This window comes from Puma concolor, chromosome A2 (genome assembly GCF_028749965.1).
Source record: "Puma concolor isolate L17-30 chromosome A2, mPumCon1.1.hap2, whole genome shotgun sequence".
Classification (NCBI taxonomy): Eukaryota; Metazoa; Chordata; class Mammalia; order Carnivora; family Felidae; genus Puma; species Puma concolor.
Genome location: NC_141668.1, coordinates 120,320,008 through 120,341,494, shown reverse-complemented (window position 1 = coordinate 120,341,494; position 21,487 = coordinate 120,320,008). Strand labels below are relative to the sequence as shown.

Genomic DNA, 21,487 nt, shown 5'->3' with positions numbered 1-21,487 from the left:
CAGAAAGGGGAGAAGTGTGGAGGTAGGAATCTAAGTGTTGAAGTCCTGCAGTGCAATGTCAGAAACATACTCAAGGCAGACTTTCCTCCAGCAAGGAATCAAATATATTCCCTGTCAGCTTTAGACTCCTATTCTAGCTCTCAAGAACCCCATTACCAACATCTTTCGGAATCTGTTTTCGCAACTCCTAGAAAATATCAGAAATCAAAACTGTTCTGCCCTTTACCTTCTGAGACCCACTGGGATTTTTAAAAATATATTTTATAGTTAGTGGCCCAGTCATTTTCAGAAGGTCAGACTGTCTGGTCCTGGCAAACACTGGCTCTATAATGTGCTATTAAATCTTGGTCTGAAAAGGTTATGTCCCATCCCTTTTATAGACAATGCACTATTCATTCTTGAGAGGCTATAGTAAATTGAAACACCACCCATATCTTGGGTATAAACCCTGGAGCTTATAGACTACCCAGAGCAGTAAAAAGGTCAGGGATCTAAGACTAAGACAGGATGATAAACTAAGAATCCTATGGCCAAAAACAGTGGCATAGCAACAGCCAAGGGCATATAGGGTGCGTTCTTGTTCCCAAGATGTGGCTGTGATGTTTACAACACGGAATGCCACTTTGCAGGGCACCTAGAAGCTTTTTGACTTATGTGTCTGGGATCAATCATGTTAAAAACTTTGCTTCTGAGTGTGACCTAAAGACCATGTGTTTCCTCTAACTTGTGGCTTCTTTGAGCCATGCTGTCAAAAGACGACTTAAGAGAAATGGATTATATGACACATTTCATTAAAAAAAAAAACAACAACAAGAAACAAGCTTTGTATCTTCTTAATCAAAATATTCCACTTGGCCCCATATTTCTCACCTGCTACCAAAATTTCCAGACTGCCCCTCCCAATACAAAATAGCCTTCAAAGGGCATAAAAAGGTCACTGATGCAGGTGTAATCCTACCCCGGCCCACTCTTAGGGAAGCTTTCTACTGAATGGAAGAATCAGCACGCGCAAGAAGAGGTGAATCGTCTGTTGACACTCAGAAAAATAAAGGAGCCAAGATCTTGAGCTTGTTTTGGCCTGCTTAATTTCTTCCATGTCCGCTTTGCCCAACAGGCAAGAACGTGACCAATCTAAGTCAGTGCACGTTCTCCCCTTTCACCCGGTGCCCTCAGAATCCACATGTACATTTATCAGGCAGTGGGGATACAAAAGTGACTCAAGATTTGGTCTCAGCTGCAGTTCTTTCCAGTAATTGGACAATTTGTTAACTTTAGAAATAACAATGGACCAGCGTTTATTACTTGTAACGAATACTCCATACTCACTTATGATGAGTTGTTAATGTCAATTAACAGGAAATACTGGATGTGGCATCTATGGGAACTAGCTGTACTATCTTTGCAACTTTTCTGTAAATCTAAAACTATTCTAAAACAAAGTCTATTAAAAAAATCCTCACCCAAATTGACCAGTCTAACAAGGCCCATCCCAGTTTTCAAAAGAGGCACAAAGCTTTTCCATTGCTGGCTTACTAGAGAACAGGACTGAGATTCTTCTGGATGGCTCTTTCTTTCTTAGCTGCCCTTACACTTCGGAAGCCACATTTTCCTGCAGTTTTTCATTGCTATTCAGCCTAAAACTCAGAAGGAGGACTGGTAAATCACATCTTGGAGCAAGGTATAGCTGAAGGCTAAGTAAACTTGGGAGACCAAATGGGTCAGGGGTTATGCCAACCCAAACTAATTTTTATTATTATTTCATCAAGGCTATTCATTCAGGCAAGGGCAGTAATAAACGGTTGCATCTGATAGCACACATGGGTGAGCTGGAGAGAAGCACCTTCTCATCTGGGATCTTATTTTCTAAAAGAACATCTACTTTTCTAAAACCAGGGCTCCTGATTTTGAACATACAAGGAGCCAACCAACTCATAGGGACTTGCCTTTTGGTACATGGCTCTGAGAAACAGCCTCCAACCCCCAGGGGCCACTGGCTATAAAACCAATCCTCCTTTTTAATGCTAGTCATGGGAGCTGTCCCTGGCACGCCAGCTTGGCTCTTCCCTAGGACTTTCTGGCTCTCCTACTCCTATGCGCCCCACTCTTCTGGCCCAATATGGAAATGTCAGGATGGGCAGAATGTAGAGGAGTGTCAGGGGAAATGGAAAAAAAGCCCAATGCAACTCACTGCTCCCACCCTTACCCCGATCAATGAGGTCTGACAAATGTATACACCTGAGTATACACCAAATCAGGAGCATTTTTATCACCCCCAGAAGTTGCCCAGCTAGAAGACACAAAACTAATCTATGCTGACAGAAATCCGATCAGTGGTTGCTTGGGGTGGTGGAGAAAGGATTCACCTCAAAGGGGTTCAAAGGGGCTTTTGTGGTGACAGAAATGTTCTATATTCTGATCTGGGTACATATGTTTGTCACAAGTGATTTCTACACAAAACGGGTGGATTTTATTGTACATAAGTTATAGGTCAATAAAGTTGATTGAAAAAATTCTACTGATATTAGTTTTAACCTCCTGATTACTACTCCAAGCCCCAGTTACTCATTTTTCTTGAAGCCTTTCCGGCTCTTCTGGGCCCACGGTGATCCCTTCCACTCCTGGCTCATACTCTTAAGAGTCTGTACTGTTCACCTGGCAATTCACCTAGTATTTCTGTGCAACTTAATGTTATCGCTTTAAATTTTTTATGAATTCATGAATTGTCTTCCTCGCTAGGTTAGAAGCACCTTGGGGCTGGGAAATGGTTTAATTTCTCGCTGTTTCCTCTAAAGCACGGGGCTCACAAATGCCAAGCATCTGCAGATTCCAGCTGTCCCCCTGATCGGTGCCGAGTGGACAGTGTCAGGGAAGGCTTGGGTGGGCAGGGCACAGCCCCTAGAATGGGCACCTGTATGGAGAAGAGTGGGGTGCTATGCCCCCTATGACTCTTACCTATCACACTCCTACTTCCCTGGAAAATTCCTGGGTGATCTCTAGGCCTGCTTCAAGCTGTCGTCTTGGGATCTACTGGTATCATCACTTTGGAAATCCCGTTTCCTGGACCCCATGCTCTTTTTCCTTTACATAGAACACACCCTTCAGCCAACAGACCTCTCCAACAGAATACAAGAGTATATCTGGATGTGGGGCTCAAGCAGGGCCTCACAACTTCAGAAACGCCCAGCTCAGCTCATCCCCCTCATAGCTGACAGTCACACCACTTTCCAGGGCCACCACAATTTGCTGCAAGCCATCCCTGACCTTGGGGCCAGGCTCGTGTCCTGGTGACCTTCCCATTCAACATTCATCCAATGACTAACTGAATGGCTACTGTGAGCCAGGTACTATTCTAGGCACCGGAGATAAAGTGGTAGACAAAATAAACAAGGAAGTCCCTACTTGGAAAGAAGATATGAGACAGTTGGGGTGGGGATGTACCCAAAGATAATAAGCAAATGAACAAATAATAAATAGGGTGCTTTCACATGGTGATGAATGAGATGAAGAAAATCAAACAGAGAGTGTTGGGACAGAGGTGGTGATTTCTTGAGGTTGGGTGACAAGGAGAGTCTCACTGAGGAAGTGACACCTCTGCTGACAAAGCTGAAGGATAAGGAGCCAACCCATACTGAGATCTGGGTTAAGGGCATTCCAGGCAGAGAGAACAGCAGATGCAAAGGCCCTGGGGCAGGAATGAGCTTCATGAGTTTTAAAGGGCAGAAAGGAGCGTAGAGTGGCTGGTGCACAGTAAGGGAGTAGACAATGATAAATATGGTCAGTGAAAAGGGTAATGTTCAAATGACCTTTTGGCCTCATGTACTGTGAGAGCACTTTGGATTTTATTCCAACTGTCATTGGAGGCCTTTGCGCAGTTTTAAGCCTACTCCCCACATCCCTCAAGGACCAAAATACACATATGGATTTTTCTTTTCTGGACCTAGATGCCTGGCCAGACACTCTAGGAGTATTCCTGGCAAACAGTACCTGTTAAAAAACAGCAATGCAGAACTCTGTGCTCCTGGATCCCCACCCCCTACCTGCTGGGGACCCCTCTCATCACTTTGCCTTGGACTCTCCCCCAGAACCTAAACGAACATAGTTGCCCCATGTTTTCTGCAGCCACACTAGACCCCTCTTAGCATCTGTACTGGCCTGCCCAGTCCTGCCAGGTGGCTGTGCTACCAGGCCTCATTCAACCAAGTGCCCATGTCTCAAGTTGAAATGACCCAGGGGACCACGACAAAACAAGTATCCCTCCTCACAGGCCTCTGCCTTCCAACCAACTCACCTTCACCCAGGGTCTGCTTGAGTAAGTCATGCTTGGCCTGTAGCTTAGTGATGAGGTTACTGCCATTCACATATTCTTTAAATTTCTGTAAAACACAAGGCACAAGGACATTACAGACTGCAAGGCCAAGTCACGTGGTCTCTGCCTCTAAAACCGACAGCTATGCCAGGGAGGTCAGAGGGAGATTATGCCACCCTCAAGGACCCCAGCATGGGGAAAAGAAGGACCTCTGACTTGCTCCTTTTCACTTCTCCACAGACCCCAGCTCTGCCGAGTGCGACCGTCCCATCCTGGGCATTTCAGGGCAGTCTGGGGGAACACAAAGAAAGCTCAGGGGGAATGTGAGCTGCGAAAGGTGCTTTTGTCAGGTGAGGACTGGGGACTGAGCCCCAAGCAGACAGCTTCGTTAGTCATCAAGCCTCCACTGGGCTTCTGGGCCACGAGCAATAAAAATGGGAGCCGTCTCTGGGGGCACACAGCTGAGGCAAGAGCGCTTTATCAGATCTGTTACAGAGGAGCCTGCGAAGGAACCTTCCTTTCATCTGGCCCCACTCCGAAGGAGGAGGGGCTTTGCAGGCCCCTAAAGACATTCCTATTAAAATAACCTCAATTACATTGGGGGATACGTTTTTCTGCTTTTTACAGAGGAGACAGGTGAGGCTGGCATAAAGATCTGATTTGCCCCACGTCCCTGGGACTCCCAGGCTGCTTCGAGTTCAGGGACCTTGTCATGTACAATGTGTTTCAGAGCAGTGCAGAGGGACAGGAGTCACTGGGAACAGAAACACATCTACCTGTGCTCAAACTGAGCTGGACCTCAGCCACACCTCTGCACAAGTACCAGCTTTCCTTGGCCCACCCTGCATCACGTAAGCACAGGCCAGACCCCTCTCTGCTGGGGCATGTCTTTGCTAGACTGTGAGCTGCTGTTGGTGGGGTCCACACCCAATTTGTTTCCGGATCCCCAGTGCCTACAGCTGTGCCTGGCATGTAGCCAGTGCTGAGAAACTCTGCTGAAGCTCTGATCTCGTGGGGGTTGACAGAGAGGAGTGGGAAGAGAGACAATAAGCTAATAAAGAAAGTAAAATACACGATTGGTCGGACGCTGGTGAATGCTATGGATAAAAATAAGGCAGGAATGGGGGACTAGGAACCAGAGCAGACCTCACTGCATAGTTGCCATGTGAACCAAGGCCTGAAGGAGGTGAGGAAGGGGCTGTGTGGATACACGTGAGCACATGGGGAAGGAACATTCTCAGCAGATGCAAAGGCAATTGCAAACGCCCCAAAAACAAAGGCACAGGATGGTGTGATTGCCCCAAATCTGCCAGCTAGTTTCTCACCAAGAAATCCATTTTATTGCCCCAGCCAGAATGCTCAGAAAAGGGTGCAGAGGAGCAAACAAGTGAACTGTAGAGGCTCGGGACACTCCAATATGACGTGTAAAGGAGCATCTGGAACATCACCATCATCCTATTGACAACAGTTGTAGGGAAAAGTTCCAGGGACTGGGGGCTGACGTGTACAGATAAGATTGAGGTCACCTCACCTGGCCCCATCTGGATAGGTTTCTGGAACGGAGGGACTGGCAGGAGACGATGGTGCCGTATCTCGTCAGCCACAGTCCTTGGCGCCTAGGACCTTGGCTCCTAGGAACCACTCCCCTTGTACCAAAGAGCACCTGAAAGTTTTCAAGCTTGTACCTTTGGTCCTCATCACAATCTTGGATGGCAAAGAGTGGGGTGGGGGGGGCATCATCATTCCCATTCTTGCCAGAAGGGGACAGAAGCTCAGAGCTTAAAGTGCCACCTTGGGCAGCTTACTCACTGCCCTCCTCAGGGTAAAGTGATAACTGACCTGCAGTGTTTCTCCAAGTGTGGTGCAGGGACTGGCAGCCTCCTACCAGCTGGGAAGAGGATCAAAATGCAGATTCCTGCTCAAGAATACTGTGAGTCTAACCCCTAATTTTACCCCTGAGGAAGGCACTACAGAGGATCAGAAGTGTTCAATTTCCCAGGGCCCACCTCGGGGAGGGTGGTATGCTGGGAGCCTACATTTTTAACAAGCTTCCTACATGATTCGAATACACACTTCAGTTTGATAAACGCTCTCCCCTAGGCTCTCTATGGATGCTTCCAGTAATGACACGCTCTGCTCTTATCACATGTTTAAAAATTTGCCATGAGAAGCAGAGCTGAGGTATAAGCAGGTATTTTCTCCACCATGCCTTGCTGCCCCAGGTAGTTGAAGCTCTAATCCCAACCAGGTAACTCACCTGGGTGGGCAATTCACTGGTTAGTGGAAATTACACCCCGGGGCTCTGGAGCCCATAGACTTTGCCTACTTTTTCCAAGCTTCATCCAGGCTTCCTATGTGACCCACGATGGAAAGAATACTATCAAATTGTACCAATGCTTGCATTAAGAGGAATATTATGGGGGCGCCTGGGTGGCGCAGTCGGTTAAGCGTCCGACTTCAGCCAGGTCACGATCTCCCGGTCCGCGAGTTCGAGCCCCGCGTCGGGCTCTGGGCTGATGGCTCAGAGCCTGGAGCCTGTTTCCGATTCTGTGTCTCCCTCTCTCTCTGCCCCTCCCCCGTTCATGCTCTGTCTCTCTCTGTCCCAAAAATAAATAAACGTTGAAAAAAAAAAAAAAATTAAGAGGAATATTATGTCCTTAAAAGTGCCTAAAATAATGTCATAACATCAAGTCATGAGGTGTACTAGCCAACCAGGTTGATAGATTAAATATTAAAATGAAAATATAATACCCATGACCCTTAATCATGAACACTGGTGAATTCTTTTCCTTTCAAGTCAGCCAGACCCCCTTTTCTCTGCTTCTGCCACCCAAATTTCTTTGCTTCCGCTGTCATAGTGAATTCATATTCATGTGCACTGCTTCCTTAAATCTCTGTGACCCATAAAATTCTCTTTGTAAATACAGTAGGCGCCCAATGGAAGTGGTGAACCCCAGAAATTGGCATGGGCTGATTCACCAAGACTAGTCTTATTTCCTTTCTTGAAAACAACAAAATCAAACAGTGATGACTGAGGAAATGCAATATATGTCAACTGTTTGATTTCAAAAAAGGATTCGACAAGGCCTATCACAAGATGGAGCTGGGTGTCAGAACTGGGTGGGTTTGTGACTCATTAAATGACCGCCATCTAGAGGTGTTGATACAGTGGATCACTATCAGCCTAGTGGCATGTTTCAAACAACTCTGTCTTTGGCCTTGGTTGTGGCATAACTATTAGTTTTTTTTTTTTTTCACTGACAAACTTTAAGGTATGAAAGCCACACTCACTGAATCTGCAGACAACCTAAGTCTGAAGGGACAGCACATATGTTGAACCACTGCAACAAGATCCTGACAGTCTGAAGCCATGAACTAAATCCATCAAGAGGAAATCTAACTGGTAAGAAACCTAACACTGACCCAACACATCAGCTACATATCCTTTAGCAGAAAGGTAGCCTGGTGTAATGGCAGTACATAGGGAATAGAGACTTAACTGACATTAACTTTAAAAAAAAAAAAAAAAAGAATACAATCTTAGTTATAAGAGAAGATTATGAAAATGTGCATGCCAACAAATTGAACAAGATAAAAGAAATGGATAAATTCTTATAAACACATAACCTCCTAAAACGAAATCAAAAAGAAATAGAACATTTTAACAAGCTGATTACCAGCAATGAAATTGTATCAATCAAAAAACTCCCAACACACAAAAGTCCAGAAGCAGAAGGCTTCACAGGTGAATTCTATCAAACATTTAAAGAAGACTTAATACCTACTCTTCTCAAACTATTCCAAAAATAGGAAGAGGAAGGAAAGCTTCAAGATTAATTCTATGATGCCCTGATACCAAAATCAGATAAAGACACTACAACAAAAGGGAACTGTAGGCCCATATCTCTGGTGAATATAGATGCAAGAATTCCCAACAAAATGTTAGCAAACTAAATCCAATAATGCATTAAAAAAATCATCCACCACGATCAAGTGGGACTTTTTCCTGTGTTGCAGGGGTGGTTCAATATTCACAAATCAATCAATGTGATACATCACATCAATAGGAGGAAGGATAAAAACTATAGATGCAGAAAAAGCGTCTGACAAAGTACAAGATCCATTCATAATCAAAATCCTCATCAAAGAAGGTAGAGGGAATGTACCTCAACATAAAAAGGCCATATATGAAAAACCCACAGCTAATATGATACTCAGTGGAGAAAAACAGAACTTTTCTCCTAAGGTCGGGAACAAGACAAGGATGTCCACTCTCACCACTTTTGCTCAACACAGTACTGGAAGTCCTAGGCACAGCAATCACGTAACTAAAAGAAATAAAAGACATCCAAATTGGTAAGGAAGAAGTAAAACCTTTACTATTTGCAGATGACATGATACTATATATAGAAAACCCTAAAGCCACTACGAAAAAACTACTAGAACTGATAAATGAATTCAGTAAGGTCACAGAATACAAAATCAATATAGAAAATCTGTTGCATTTCTATACACTAATAATGAAGTAGCAGAACGGGAAATTAAAACCACAATCCTATTTACAATTGCACCAAAAATAATAGAATACTTAGGAATAAACTCAACCAAGGAAGTGAAAGACCTATACTCTGAAAACTATAAAACACTGATGAAAGAAATTGAAGTAAAAACAAAGGGAAAGATGACTCCATGCTTATAGATTGGAAGAATTAATATTGTTAAAATGTCCATACTACTCAAAGCAATCTACAGATTTAATGCAATGCCTATCAAAATACCAAAAACATTTTTCACAGAACTAAAACAAATAATCCTAAAATTTGTATGGAACCACAAAAGGCCTCAAATAGCCAAAACACTCTTGAAAAAGAAGAACAAAACTGAAGGCATAATAACCCCAGATTTCAAGATCTGCTACAAAGCTGTAGTTATCAAAATCGTATGGTACTGGCACCAAAACAGACATAAAGATCAATGGAACAGAATAGAGATCCCAGAAATAAACACACAATTATATGGTCAATTAATCTACAACAAAGGATGCAATACACAATGAGAAAAAGAAGAGTCTCTTTAACAAATGGTGCTGGGAAAACTGGACAACTACATGCAAAAGTATGAAACTGAACTACACTTTCTTACACTAGACACAAAAATAAACTCAAAATGGATTAAGGACCTAAATGTGAGACTTGAAACCATAAAAATCCTAGAAGACAGCTCAGGCATCTGACATCAGCTGTATCAACATTCTTCTTGATACATCTCCTGAGATAATGGAAACAAAAGCAAAAATAAACTATTGGGACTGTGTCAAAATGAAAAGCTTCTGCAAAGGATACAATCAACAAAAACTAAAAGACAACCTAGTGAATGGGAGAGGATATTTGCAAATGGCATATCTGATAAAGGATTAGTACCCCAAATATATAAAGAACTTCTACAACACCTCCCCCAAAACCCCAAATAATCCAATTAAAAAATGAGCAAAAGACATGAGCAAATATTTCCCCAAAGAAGACATCCAGACGACCAACAGACACATGAAAAGATGCTCAACATCACTCATCATCGGGAAAATGCAAATCAAAACCACAATGAGATATTACCTTGTACCTGTCAGAATGGCTAAAATCAAAAACACAAGAAACAAGTGTTGGCAAAGATGTGGAGAAAAAGAAACCCTCTTGCACTGTTAATGGGAATGCATACTGGTGTGGCTGCTGTGGAAGACGCTATGGAGTTTCCTCGAAAAATTAAAAATAGAATTACCATATGATCCAGTAATTCTACTACTGGGTATTTACCAAAAAAATACAAAAACACTAATGTGAAAAGACATATGCATCCCTATATGTACTGCAGCATTATTTATAATAGCCAAATCAAAACAGCCCAAGTGCCCACTGATAGATTTATGCACAAAGAAGAGACGGCATGTATAAATACATATAATTTCTTGAGGAATTATATACATATATAAAAGAATGAAATATTGCCATTTGCAAGAACATGGATGGATCTAAAGAGTATAATGCTAAGTAAAATAAGTCAGTCAGAGAAAGACAAATACCATATGATTTCACTCATATGTGGAATTTAAGAAACAAAACAAATGAACAAAGGAAAAAAAGAGACAAATGAAAAACCAGACTCTTAACTATAGAGAACAAACAGATGGTTACCAGCGGGGAGGTGGGAGGAAGGTTGGGTGAAACAGATAAAGGGGGTTCAGAGTACACTTATGATGAGCACTGAGTAATGCACAGAACTGTTCAATCACTATACTGTACATCTGAAACTAATATAACACTGTATGTTAACTATATTGGAATTAAAATGTGTAAATAAAAATAAAAACAAAACGAAAAGAATATGATCTTAGAATGTATGGAAAGGAGAATAGCACCTAGGGTGGGAGGAGGCGGGAGTTTAGCTCTAGTCTGTGCTGGTCAGATCACTGCTCAGAGTCTCGCTTTAACACAGGCATCAATAAAAGGAACAAGTTCAGGAAAGAGACACCAGGATGCTGAGGCCACTCAAAATGAAAGCTTATGAGGCAGGATTTACAATATCAGGTATGTTTAGCCTGGAGAAATGAAAACCTAGCTCGTTAGAAGCACACCGAAGACTGTCTTGTGGAATTATCCTCTCTGTTGCCCCAGAGAACAGGATCAAGATGAATGACCAGAAATCCCAGTGAAGTAGAGATAACAGAATACATCATAATATCTACTGCTGGCCACAGGCCAGACAATAGGGCTGTTTGGAGAAGGAAGGAACTTTTAATCCTAGGTCTGTTCAAGCAGAGGCTGGATGCCTTTTTGGTAGGGATAGGGTTGAATGTGATCAAACATCAGATGGAAGATCTGAAGTCCCTTACACCCCCAAAATTCTATGTTCACTCAACACATGTTGAACAAAGATCCAGTGCCCCCTAACCTTGTTCTTCCCTGCCCCAGCAAAATGGAATGCATATAATCTGGGATTTTACATGATGGGCTGACAACTTACCAGCAGTTTGCACAGATCATTCAGGGCATGGTTTCTAAAGCCCACACCCAAATTTAAGATACCTCAATGTGACAACCGTACATTAAACTTTAGGTTTGTTATTTGGGCTTCCACTAGGCTAAGAGCCATTTCCCTCATACCCTATGGAACACAACTCTCTGGGGTTTTGTAGGTTAACTGCAATAACCATCAATCCAGGATCAATGCTGATGCTCCCCACTGGTAATTCACCTTTTTGCATCTCACAAAGCCAAGGCAACTTCATTTGAGAAGCACATTGGAAACTTTTTAGCTCTAACTGACCCACATGGTTTTGCTGGCTCCCCCTAGCTTGGGCTGTTCCCCCAAAAGTCACTGCCAGCAGGTCAGTAGACAGTAAGTTCTGGGTCCAAGACACCACTTACCGTAAAATAAAACATTTCTGTTTCTTGCTGGTTGGCCCTCCTTTTGGCAATGTTGATCTTGCTCATGTAGGTCTCAGAGGCAGCCGACTTCACAGACTCTGTAGATCGACTGTGTTGGAAGGCGTCAGAAACATCAAAGTCCTCCACAGTCAGCATGTCCTGTAAGGTCTGCATGGTGGCATCCAGAGTTTTTCTAACCTGGAGAAACACAGCATGTCAACAAAAACCCTTCAGCCTCAAAATGCCTTTCACACCTCAAAATCCTTTTCCCCACTTTATTTCTTTCACGTATAGCCTCTAGGAGGTGGGCAGGACAAAGATGATCATTCTCATTATACTGATGTGGAGTATAAGGCCAGCGAGCTGGCTAGGGTGAGAACCCATGTTGCCCAGTCTAACATCATTGTATTGGATTGCTTCTGCCGAAGAGAACCTGGGAGAATGTTGTGACAAACAAGGAAGCCAGGTTTCCAGGTTTGTTTCTCTTTTCCTGATTATATAGCCCCACACGAGCTCCTCCAATAGGAGGCAGGTCCCTTGAGCAGAAATATTCTGAGTGCTCATCCAGAGAGATGAGAGGATAGAGTCTAGATAGGATGAGGGGCCATCCTCAGTGGACATACTCTCTGGCTATCTGCCCCTGACTTATCAAAAGCCTGACTGAGAAATGAGAAAAGAGAGGAAGATCATGCTGAGCCAGTCCTCCAGGATCCCAACTTCTCTCCTGGAGTCAAGTGGGACCCCCAGAAGCCTACACGTGCAGAACACACGAGACCTGACCTCGCAACATCCCTTCACTGACTTGTACCCTATACTTCGATGGAAGGTCACTCCAAAAACAGTCAGGGGAGAAACTGCATCTACATTCACTGTTAAATTATTGTCACCCGAAGTCTTTCTTGTCACTCAGATCTCCACTTAAATGTCACTTCCTGGAGACATCAGAGCCCCCTGACTACTGTTCCTAACTTAGTGCCCACCATCACTTGATATTTTGCATACTGCTTTAATGTTTTATCTATCTATCTTTTTTTGCTAGACTATAATCTCCAGGATAGGAGGCACTATGTTTTCTTGTTCACTCACTTTACTTTGCCTCTAGCACAGTGTTTAGAGCATGGAATGTACTTAATAAATACTTGAAAAATACTGGTTGAAAGAATACTTGTGAATGAATAAATGTATGGATCAGTTCTTTCTAACACAGCCTGACAGTAGTTCAGGTTCAAAATTAAGCATTTCCATAGCCACGAACAGCCTATACAGAGGAACTTTTGCATCATTCTCCTCTATGGGGCCCTGCTTTCCAATTTAAACCCCACTAATATTGTTATCCATATACTGTTCCATGTAAACAATTGAAAATGTTTCAGGGGAGGATACAGAATACTTCCTTCATCTCCTCTCTCTCCTCGGGTTTGAAAAATAAAAACATAATCCATTTCTGTATAACCTCCCCCCAGGGTCAGCTTTGATTCGTTATCGTCCTGCGTGACAATCTGTCTCACGTCTGTCCCAGTTTTGTCCTTTGTGAAGACATGGAGCAAACCAGCTCTCTCCGCCCAGGACAGCCCTCTTGAGATGTGAAGACAGGGGCCATGACTCCCCATCTCCAGCTGTGGTTGCACTTTCCGGTGATAAACTTGCCCAAGATTTTAGGTGACATTCCTCACATCCTGCTGTCCTTTCTCCAGGGGCCTGTAGTTGGTTGACATCCTCCCTGCATAAAGGCATCCAGGCTGGAATGGAATGTTTCCCATCTGGCTTCCTCGGTCCACATCAAAACACACCACAGCTGGTATTTCCATTCGTGCCCTCCCAGGGGCGATCCTGTGTCACTAGCCACGTGGGAGGTGTGCTGGCCAAGGCAAGACAGAAGTTCCTTGGGGCTCAGGATCCATCACACATTCGGTGTGCCCTGGGCTTTTTTATTACATTGTGTAATTTAAAATACCTATAGCTATCTTTGATGATCAAAATAACACAAACTCAATGCAGATAACAGAGAAAAGCACAAGAAGAAAACAGAAATCACCTATAATTCCTCTACCCAGATATAATCACAATTAACATCTCAAAGCATTTCTTTCTTTCCAGGCATTTTTTCTTGTGAATAAACACAGATACACATGCACCTCCTCTAGTTTACCATACTCAGGATACTACTGAACATAGAGTTCTACATCCTCTTTGTTCTTAACATCTTGGGAGCATTCCCCCATCCCTTTAAAGATTCTTGGTGTGCCCAGTTTTAATGGGTATGTAATAATCCATCTTATGGATGGACCCTAATTTCTAATGCATTCCACGACAAGCCAGGCCTTTGTAAGGAAATCGATTACAGGGCAGAGCGGCCCACTCACCTCCTCATTCTCTATCTTGAGAGTGGCCAGTCTGGACTGCAGCTGGTGGTACCGCATGAGCAATTCCGTCTGGACGGGCTGCTGAGCGCTGACCTGGCAAACCTGCAAAAGGACAGCCACCACCTGCCCTTGCCCAGTGCTCTCATCACCTGTGTGGAGCCAGGGCTGGGGGCCATCATCAACATCCCTATCAACAGCTGAAGAAACAGGCCTGGAAATGTTAAGTGACCTACCCATGGTCACACAGCTTGTACCTGGCAACACCAGCCAGGAACTGGGGTCTTCCTACCCCAAAGGCCACCCTCTCACATTGCAAGTTGTGGCCTCTCAGTCACGGTCTTCTAGGTTTGTCCAATCCTAGTAGGTTTACTAAACACTTTAACATAATCTCATTAAGTGAGACTAGTTCATTTCAAAGCAGGAAGTTGAAGAAGAAAGCAATGGCTTAACAAAAGCCAATGAAAAGAAAAACAAATGGAAACAATCAGTAGAGTTGTCCTATTTCCCATCAGGAAGGTGCTTTGGTGAGGCAACTGTGAGTCAGTAGCCTGCTCATGGGGTGGGGGAGGAGGTGAGTGGAAGGAGACATTGCTCTCCCTACACCCACTCCATCCACAGCTCCCTTACTACCTGTGGGCTGGGCAGCCTGGCATAACTCAGCTGAGATCATAAGGGACAGTAGGGCTCTGTGATTTACTAGTTATTTACCACTAACGAGGCAACTCAAACTTCACAGTCACGCGTCGTAACCATGAGGCCAGGATTTTTAGGTCCAGATGATGGGCCAAAGGGTTGAATGCAATGGCTGAGGGACGGGCCAGAAGCTGTGGGAGACCCTGCAGAAGGCCCCTCTTTTGCAGATGAAGAAAGTGGGGAGGGATGAAAAGGGAAAGCTCAAGGAGCTATTAGCATAAGGGACTTTGCACAGTTTGAGTAACCACTGTGATGCTTTGTGGCCAGGAACAAGTACCTTCCTGCACTTATTTATTTATCCATTCCAGAACACGGTTCTGAGGATCTGAGTGGCACAAAACCCAAGAGAGGCGAAAGTGGGTGATGGGCACTGAGGAGGGCACCTGTTGGGATGAGCATTGGGTGTTGTATGGAAACCAATTTGACAATAAATTTCATATTAAAAGAAAAGAAAAGAAAACAAAACAAAACCCAAGGGAGCAGAGTTGGTGGTAAGCCTCCCGTAGCGGAGGACAGGCAGTGCCCAGGCGAGGCTGCCGCCAGAGCGGCTGCGGTGAGGCCTAGCTAGCCTCCTGTGATCCAAGGTCATCCAAGGGAAGACTGTGAGATGCTTGTGTGACAATGTGGGACTCCCTTGGGGTCTAGACATAACTGGGAAGGATGTTAAGGAGAGTTAAGGTCTTGTAATTCTACAGGTGAGGCACGTGAGCCAGCAGAGTTAGGATATCAGTGGGAAACTCCTCAGATGGGGAAGCCCCTGGACCGAGAACATGACCTGAGGCCTCTGAGATCAATGTCATGCATGTGGAACAGGGGCTGACGTTCCCCTCCCACCGATGTTCTGGGAGCACATGGGAGAACAGGTGAAACGGCCTCAAGCATGGGCTCCTGGGAGAAGCCTACCTCATCCCCCATATGGGGCTGGAACTCAAACTTGAGTGGAGGACAGAAGACCTGGTTGCACATGTCCATGACAGTGTGCTTGTCACTTCGGGAGTCCAGGTTGTCTACCGCGTTCTCGATGACATCCAGCCCCTCGTGGCGAGAGGTCTCCAGGTTGTACTCGGCTGAGAGGTAGGTCCGGAAGGTGCGGGCCAGGCTGGCATGAAAGCCCAAGTCACAGCACTTGGAAAGAGGCACACGACAGAAGGCTGTGGGCTGTCACATGGAGGTGGAGGCCAACGGCATTCCCTTTCCCATGACAGTGGCTTACCATTACCTCACATTCCACAGTCACATCTTTCATCCTGGAAACCCTTGTGTACTTTGGAATCTTGCTGCACAAATCTCCCCAAAGCCCTCAGTGGGAGCTGGGTATTGTGATTTGGGCACTAGCAGAACTTCTCTAGCTCCCCAAATTCATCACATTCTTTCTCGTTTCTAGGCCTTCACACATGCATTCCCTCTGCCTGCAGACTGCCTAAATATTCTTCCTTGAGGTTTCAGTTTAGAGGTCACTTCCTCCAGGAAGTCCTCCTTGATGCACTCCCCGCTCAGAGTTTATATCATGCTTCCCTCCTCTGGGGGCCCGCATCTCCCCCACCTCCCTCACTGTGACACCTGCCAGTTGGCTTTGTGGTCACCTATTAAGATTTCAAGGTTATGCATTGTAAGCCCCATGAGGACAGACCCATGGGCTCTTGTCCACTGTGGTGCCTCAAGGCCTAGAGCTAGCAGGTGCTCAATAAAAATGTGGCAAATGAAGACAGGAGAGGGCTAGAAAGAGTGAAAAGTTGTGAGAAAGAGGAGAGATATGGCCTGGGGCATGGGAAGCCACAGGCAGGGCTGGGCAGCTCCCTCTCCTGGGGATTGTGGCAATGAGTCCCTACTGCAGCCATGGAAAAGTGGTGACCCTCTGACTCCCTGACAGGACACAGCAGACCCAGAGGAAAAGGATCCATCCACCAGTATGGAACCTTTCCTGAGCATCTACAGGCCAGATTCCTGTCCGTGTGGGATGGGCAAGACACAAAAAGCAGCCTCAGCTCCAGCACAGATGACACAGAAGCTCTCCATGATGATGCCCCTCATGACGTTCTCTCTCCAAGCCGGCGGACTCTTCAGCATGACCTACACATCTGGTACTCAGGAGTCAGGCTTCCATTCTGCTTTTGCTTAAACTGCCTGATTTCTCCCATGATAATATTCCCTAAACATACCTATACTACCCTGGGAAACCCTGCAGGCTGTGAACTGTGTATGATCACCCCTATACCTCTATACCCAGAAAAGGGCCCGGCGTAGAGGAGGGGACTTGGGCAGTGCAGGTGGAATATAAGACTGCCTGACCTGGCCATATAGGGGCTGCCAGAGGCCCACTCCCACCCACGGAAGTAGAAACCAGGAGGTGATACTCATTCCCCAGGCCCCAACGCCCACTGCCCTTCCCCTCCGTCGGGGCTCACGGGACATGCACATCAGCTAAAGACAAGGGCCAGTCCAGGTGTGGGGCCCTGTTCAGTCCCAGCCTCCCCAGGTGCTCACGTCGATTAGGTCGGAGACGTCGTGGATGTAGTACTTGCTGATAGCTGCGTTGGTGGCCGCCAGATTCAGCAAGTAGTCATTCCGGGCCTTTGTGCATTTCAGCTTGTTCTCAGAATACTTTGCCTGCCTCTGCAAGAACACAGTAGACGTAAGAGCTGAGGCACTAACCTGGCTCTCATCCCTCTTTCGAACCCTCTTCCTTCAGGCTCCTCGTTGCTCAGTCCCCTCTGTCTTTCCTTTAAGAGGCTAAGTTCACTCCTGCCTCTAGGCCTTCAGGCTCGTTCCCTCTGCCTGGTAAGCCATCCTTCCAAGTCCCTATGAGGCCTGCTCCTTCTGTCCTTCAGGTCCTTCCCCAAAATCAGGTGGCCAGAGCAGCCTCTGAGGACAACCTTGCCTGAAATGAGTCTTCAGCATCTGCGGTGCCCCTCCCCCTTCCCTTCCCCTGATCTACTTTTTTCACTTATTTTATCTTTGTTCAATTTTTAGTGATTGTTTTCATTTTCATTTAATTTTTTTAAAGACTGTATATTTATTTATTTATTTATTTTTAAATTTTTTTTAACGTTTTTATTTATTTTTGAGACAGAGAGAGACAGAGCATGAACGGGGGAGGGTCAGAGAGAGGGAGACACAGAATCTGAAACAGGCTCCAGGCTCTGAGCTGTCAGCACAGACCCCGACACGGGGCTTGAACTCACAGACCGCGAGATCATGACCTGAGCTGAAGTCGGCCGCTTAACCGACTGAGCCACCCAGGCGCCCCAAAGACTGTATATTTAGAGCAGTGCTAGGTTCACAGCAAAAGTTGAGAGGGTACATTAGTTCCAACTGATAAACCTACAGTGACACATCATAATCACCCAGTGTCCATAGTTTACATTAGGGCTCACTCCTGGTATTTTACATTCTATGGGTTTGGGCAAAGGTATAACAATATACATCCATCATTATAATATCAGACTGAGTAGTTTCCCTGCCCTAGAATACTCTGTGCTCCCCCTATCCATTTCCTCCCTGCCACCTACCCCTGGCAACCACTGATCTTTCTCCTGTCTCCATAGTTCTGCCTTTTCTAGGATGTCATGTCGTTGGCATCGTACAGTATGTGGCCTTTTCAGATTGACTTCTTTCACCTAGTAATATGCATTTAAGGTTCTTCCATGTCTTCTAGGGGCTTGTTACCTCATTTCTTTTTAGCACTCAATAACATTCCACTGCCTGGGTGGACCACAGTTCGCTTACCCATTCACCTACTGAAGGACATCTTGGTTGCTCTATTTTTCTTCATAACCATTCTTCACTACCTGAAATTATATTTTTTACCTCTTTGTTTACTTGCTGGTTTTTGGGGTCCCCCACTAGAAAGTAAGCTCTATGAAGTCAGGGACTTGATCTGCCCCAGTCATCACTGGGCCTGGAGCATCCAGAACTGTCTCTGCACAAAGTAGGCAGTAAGCACTTTTCACTGGTTGTGAGGACATGAATGGTGAGAGAGGCAGACTGAGCAGCTGGAGGTGCCAGTGTTGGCTAGGAGTTGGACGGCCTCCCTGGGAAGCTGCTTCTGTCCTGGGCCAGCCTGGGCAGGAAGAGGTAGAGAGAAAGTGGGTTGGAGAGCTGTCCCTTTACCCCTTTCAGACGATGAGTCCTGTTCAGGGTAGAAAAACGGCTCTCCTTTAACAAACAGGGTTTTCCTCCTTCACCTAGGCACTCTTAAATCTTAAATCTTCCTTATTCCAAGCAAAACTATGCAAGTGGCCCAAGTGTCCACTGATGGATGAACGGATAAAGAAAAAGTGGTAAAGGTGCACTTGGGTGGCTCAGTCGGTTAAACGTCCAACTCTTGATATTGGCTCAGGTCATTTTGGGCTCTGCACTGAGCACTGAGCCTGGAACCTGCCTGGGATTCTCTCTCTCCCTCTCTATCTGCCCCTCCCCTGCTCATGTTCCCTCTCTCTCAAAGTAAATAAACATTTTTTAAAACAATGATCTAGAGAATATAGTGCTAAGTGAAATAAGTCATTCAGAGAAAGACAAATACCATATGATTTCACTCATATGTGGAATTTAAGACACAAAACTGTAAACAAAGGAAAAAAGAGACAAATAAAAAACCAAACTCCATGGCAAATAAACTGATGGTTACCAGAGGGGAGGTGGGTGGGGAGAGGGTGAAAGAGGTGAAGGGGACTAAGAAGGGGATTTAAAAAACCTTTCATTCCAGATCGTGTTCTCCTAGCTACCTAGTAGGGGTGCTTCCATGTCAACCTTTGAATTCTCTTCATAGATCTCCTCTGACCTTTCTCCAGGGCCCATTTATTCCGGGAAACAAATTCCTCCTGGTAGTTACAGTCCTGTACCAGCCACGTACCCGACTCCTCACAGAGAATTTTGAGACTCCTCACCCATTTCCAGGGTGACCCCCACACCACTTTCAGCCCTTCATGAATTTGTTACATTTTATACCTGGAAAGGATAGTAAAGATATCGTAGTTTAATTCACCCACTTTATAGGTGAGAAAATGAAAACTGAAAAGAAGTGGCTTGGGGGCACCTGGCTGGCTCTGCTGGTAGAGCACGCCACTCTTAATGTCAAGGTTGTGAGTTGAAGCCCCACGTTAGGTGTGGAGATTACTTAAAAAAAAAAAAAAAGTGGATTGTCCAAGAGCCAAATGGCTGATTAGCATATAACTCTGAACTAAACTTAGTCTCCAGATCTCCCAGCTGGTGGTCTCCCTCACCTTCTATTTATCCCCCATGTTGTAGTTCTGTAATTCCTTACCTGCTTGTCTTATTTTCTTTTTCTTTCTTTCTTTCTTTCTTTCTTTCTTTCTTTCTTTCTTTCTTTCTTTCTTTCTTTCTTTTTCTTTCCTTTCTTTTTTCTTAATATATTCACAGTATTGTACAATAATTACCACTATCAAAATTTAGAATATCAACCCCAAAAGAAACCCTATACCGATTAGCAGTCACTCTCCATTCTCTTCTGCCCCAGCTCCTGGCAACCAACAATCCACTTTCTGTCTCTGTCTAGTCTGGACATTTCATATAAATAGAATCATACAATATTATGACTGGTTTCTCTTACTCAGCATATTGTTTTCAAGGTACATCCATGTTGTAGCACGTATCAGCATTTCACTCCTTTTTGTGGCTGAATAATATTCCACTACATGGTTAAACCACATTTATTCATCCATTCACCAACTGATGGACATCTGGATTGTCTCTACTTTTTGGCTACTATGGATAATGCTGCTATGAACATTCATGTGCAGGTCTTTGTGTGGATGTATGTTTTCATTTTTCTTGAGTAGATTGCCTAGGATGGAACTGTTGAGTCATATGGTAACTTTATGTTTAACATTTTGAGGAACTGACAAATTGTTTTCCCAAATGGCCGAACCATTTTACATTCCCTCCAGCAATGTGTAAGTGTTCAAATTTCTCTGCAACCTCACTAGCAGTTATTATTATCTGCCTTTTTTATTTTAGCCATGTTGGTAGGTATGGAGTGATATCTCACTGTGGTTTTGATTTGTATTTCCTTAATGACTAATGATGCTGAGCATCTTTTCATGTGCTTATTAACCACTCATGTAAGTTCTTCAGAGAAATATCTATTCAAATCCTTTACCCATTTTTAAATTGAGTCTCTGTCTAATTATTGGGCAGCACACTTTTCTTTGCCTTTGAAATTACCCTGGAATCTTACTTTATTTGCCTATGGTTACTTTTCCAGGTCACCGAGGCCCTGGTGAATTTTATTTCCACTCAATCTCCTATCATTTTAAGAGGTGTAGGATCATATAATCATTGAATTAGACCCATAGAAGCCCAAATAAACATCTGGTGCAATGTTTGGGACACAGAAGAGCTCAGAAATATTTGCTGATTGTATGGAATGAATGAATACAGAGAATTCAACAAGAAAATCAGAGCTTTTATGAAGAAAGAAACCTTAGAAGTGACCTAACCTAGGATGACAAAAAAGCATGTACGCTGACCTTCTAAATTCCCTGGCCGTGGCAGACATCATTAATTGATCACAGCTGTGTTTTTAACTGATGTGTGGAGGAGGCTTCACAATCTTCAACACAGAGCCCTGGGCGGGCACTACCAATCAATCAGAGTGGATGTGAGAGAGAACAGTCATTTGCCATCACTCTCAGATTTTTAAACTGAGGCTCAGGGGCGCCTGGGTGGCTCACTTGGTTAAGCGTCCG

General features: G+C 44.6%; 1 protein-coding gene across 6 annotated transcripts in view; it reads right to left on the bottom strand.

Annotated features, from left to right (window-relative positions):
• SRGAP3 (SLIT-ROBO Rho GTPase activating protein 3) overlaps positions 1-21,487 on the bottom strand; it is a 264,333-nt gene that overhangs the window by 56,182 nt on the left and 186,664 nt on the right. For all 6 annotated transcript variants that reach the window (XM_025920885.2, XM_086697528.1, XM_025920893.2 and 3 more), the window contains exons 6-10: positions 17,265-17,393; positions 15,684-15,905; positions 14,088-14,189; positions 11,725-11,922; positions 4,289-4,373 (exon numbers count right to left, since the gene is read on the bottom strand). In XM_025920885.2, the coding sequence (XP_025776670.1) occupies positions 4,289-4,373; positions 11,725-11,922; positions 14,088-14,189; positions 15,684-15,905; positions 17,265-17,393 (736 nt within the window). The remainder of the gene's footprint in view (positions 1-4,288; positions 4,374-11,724; positions 11,923-14,087; positions 14,190-15,683; positions 15,906-17,264; positions 17,394-21,487) is intronic.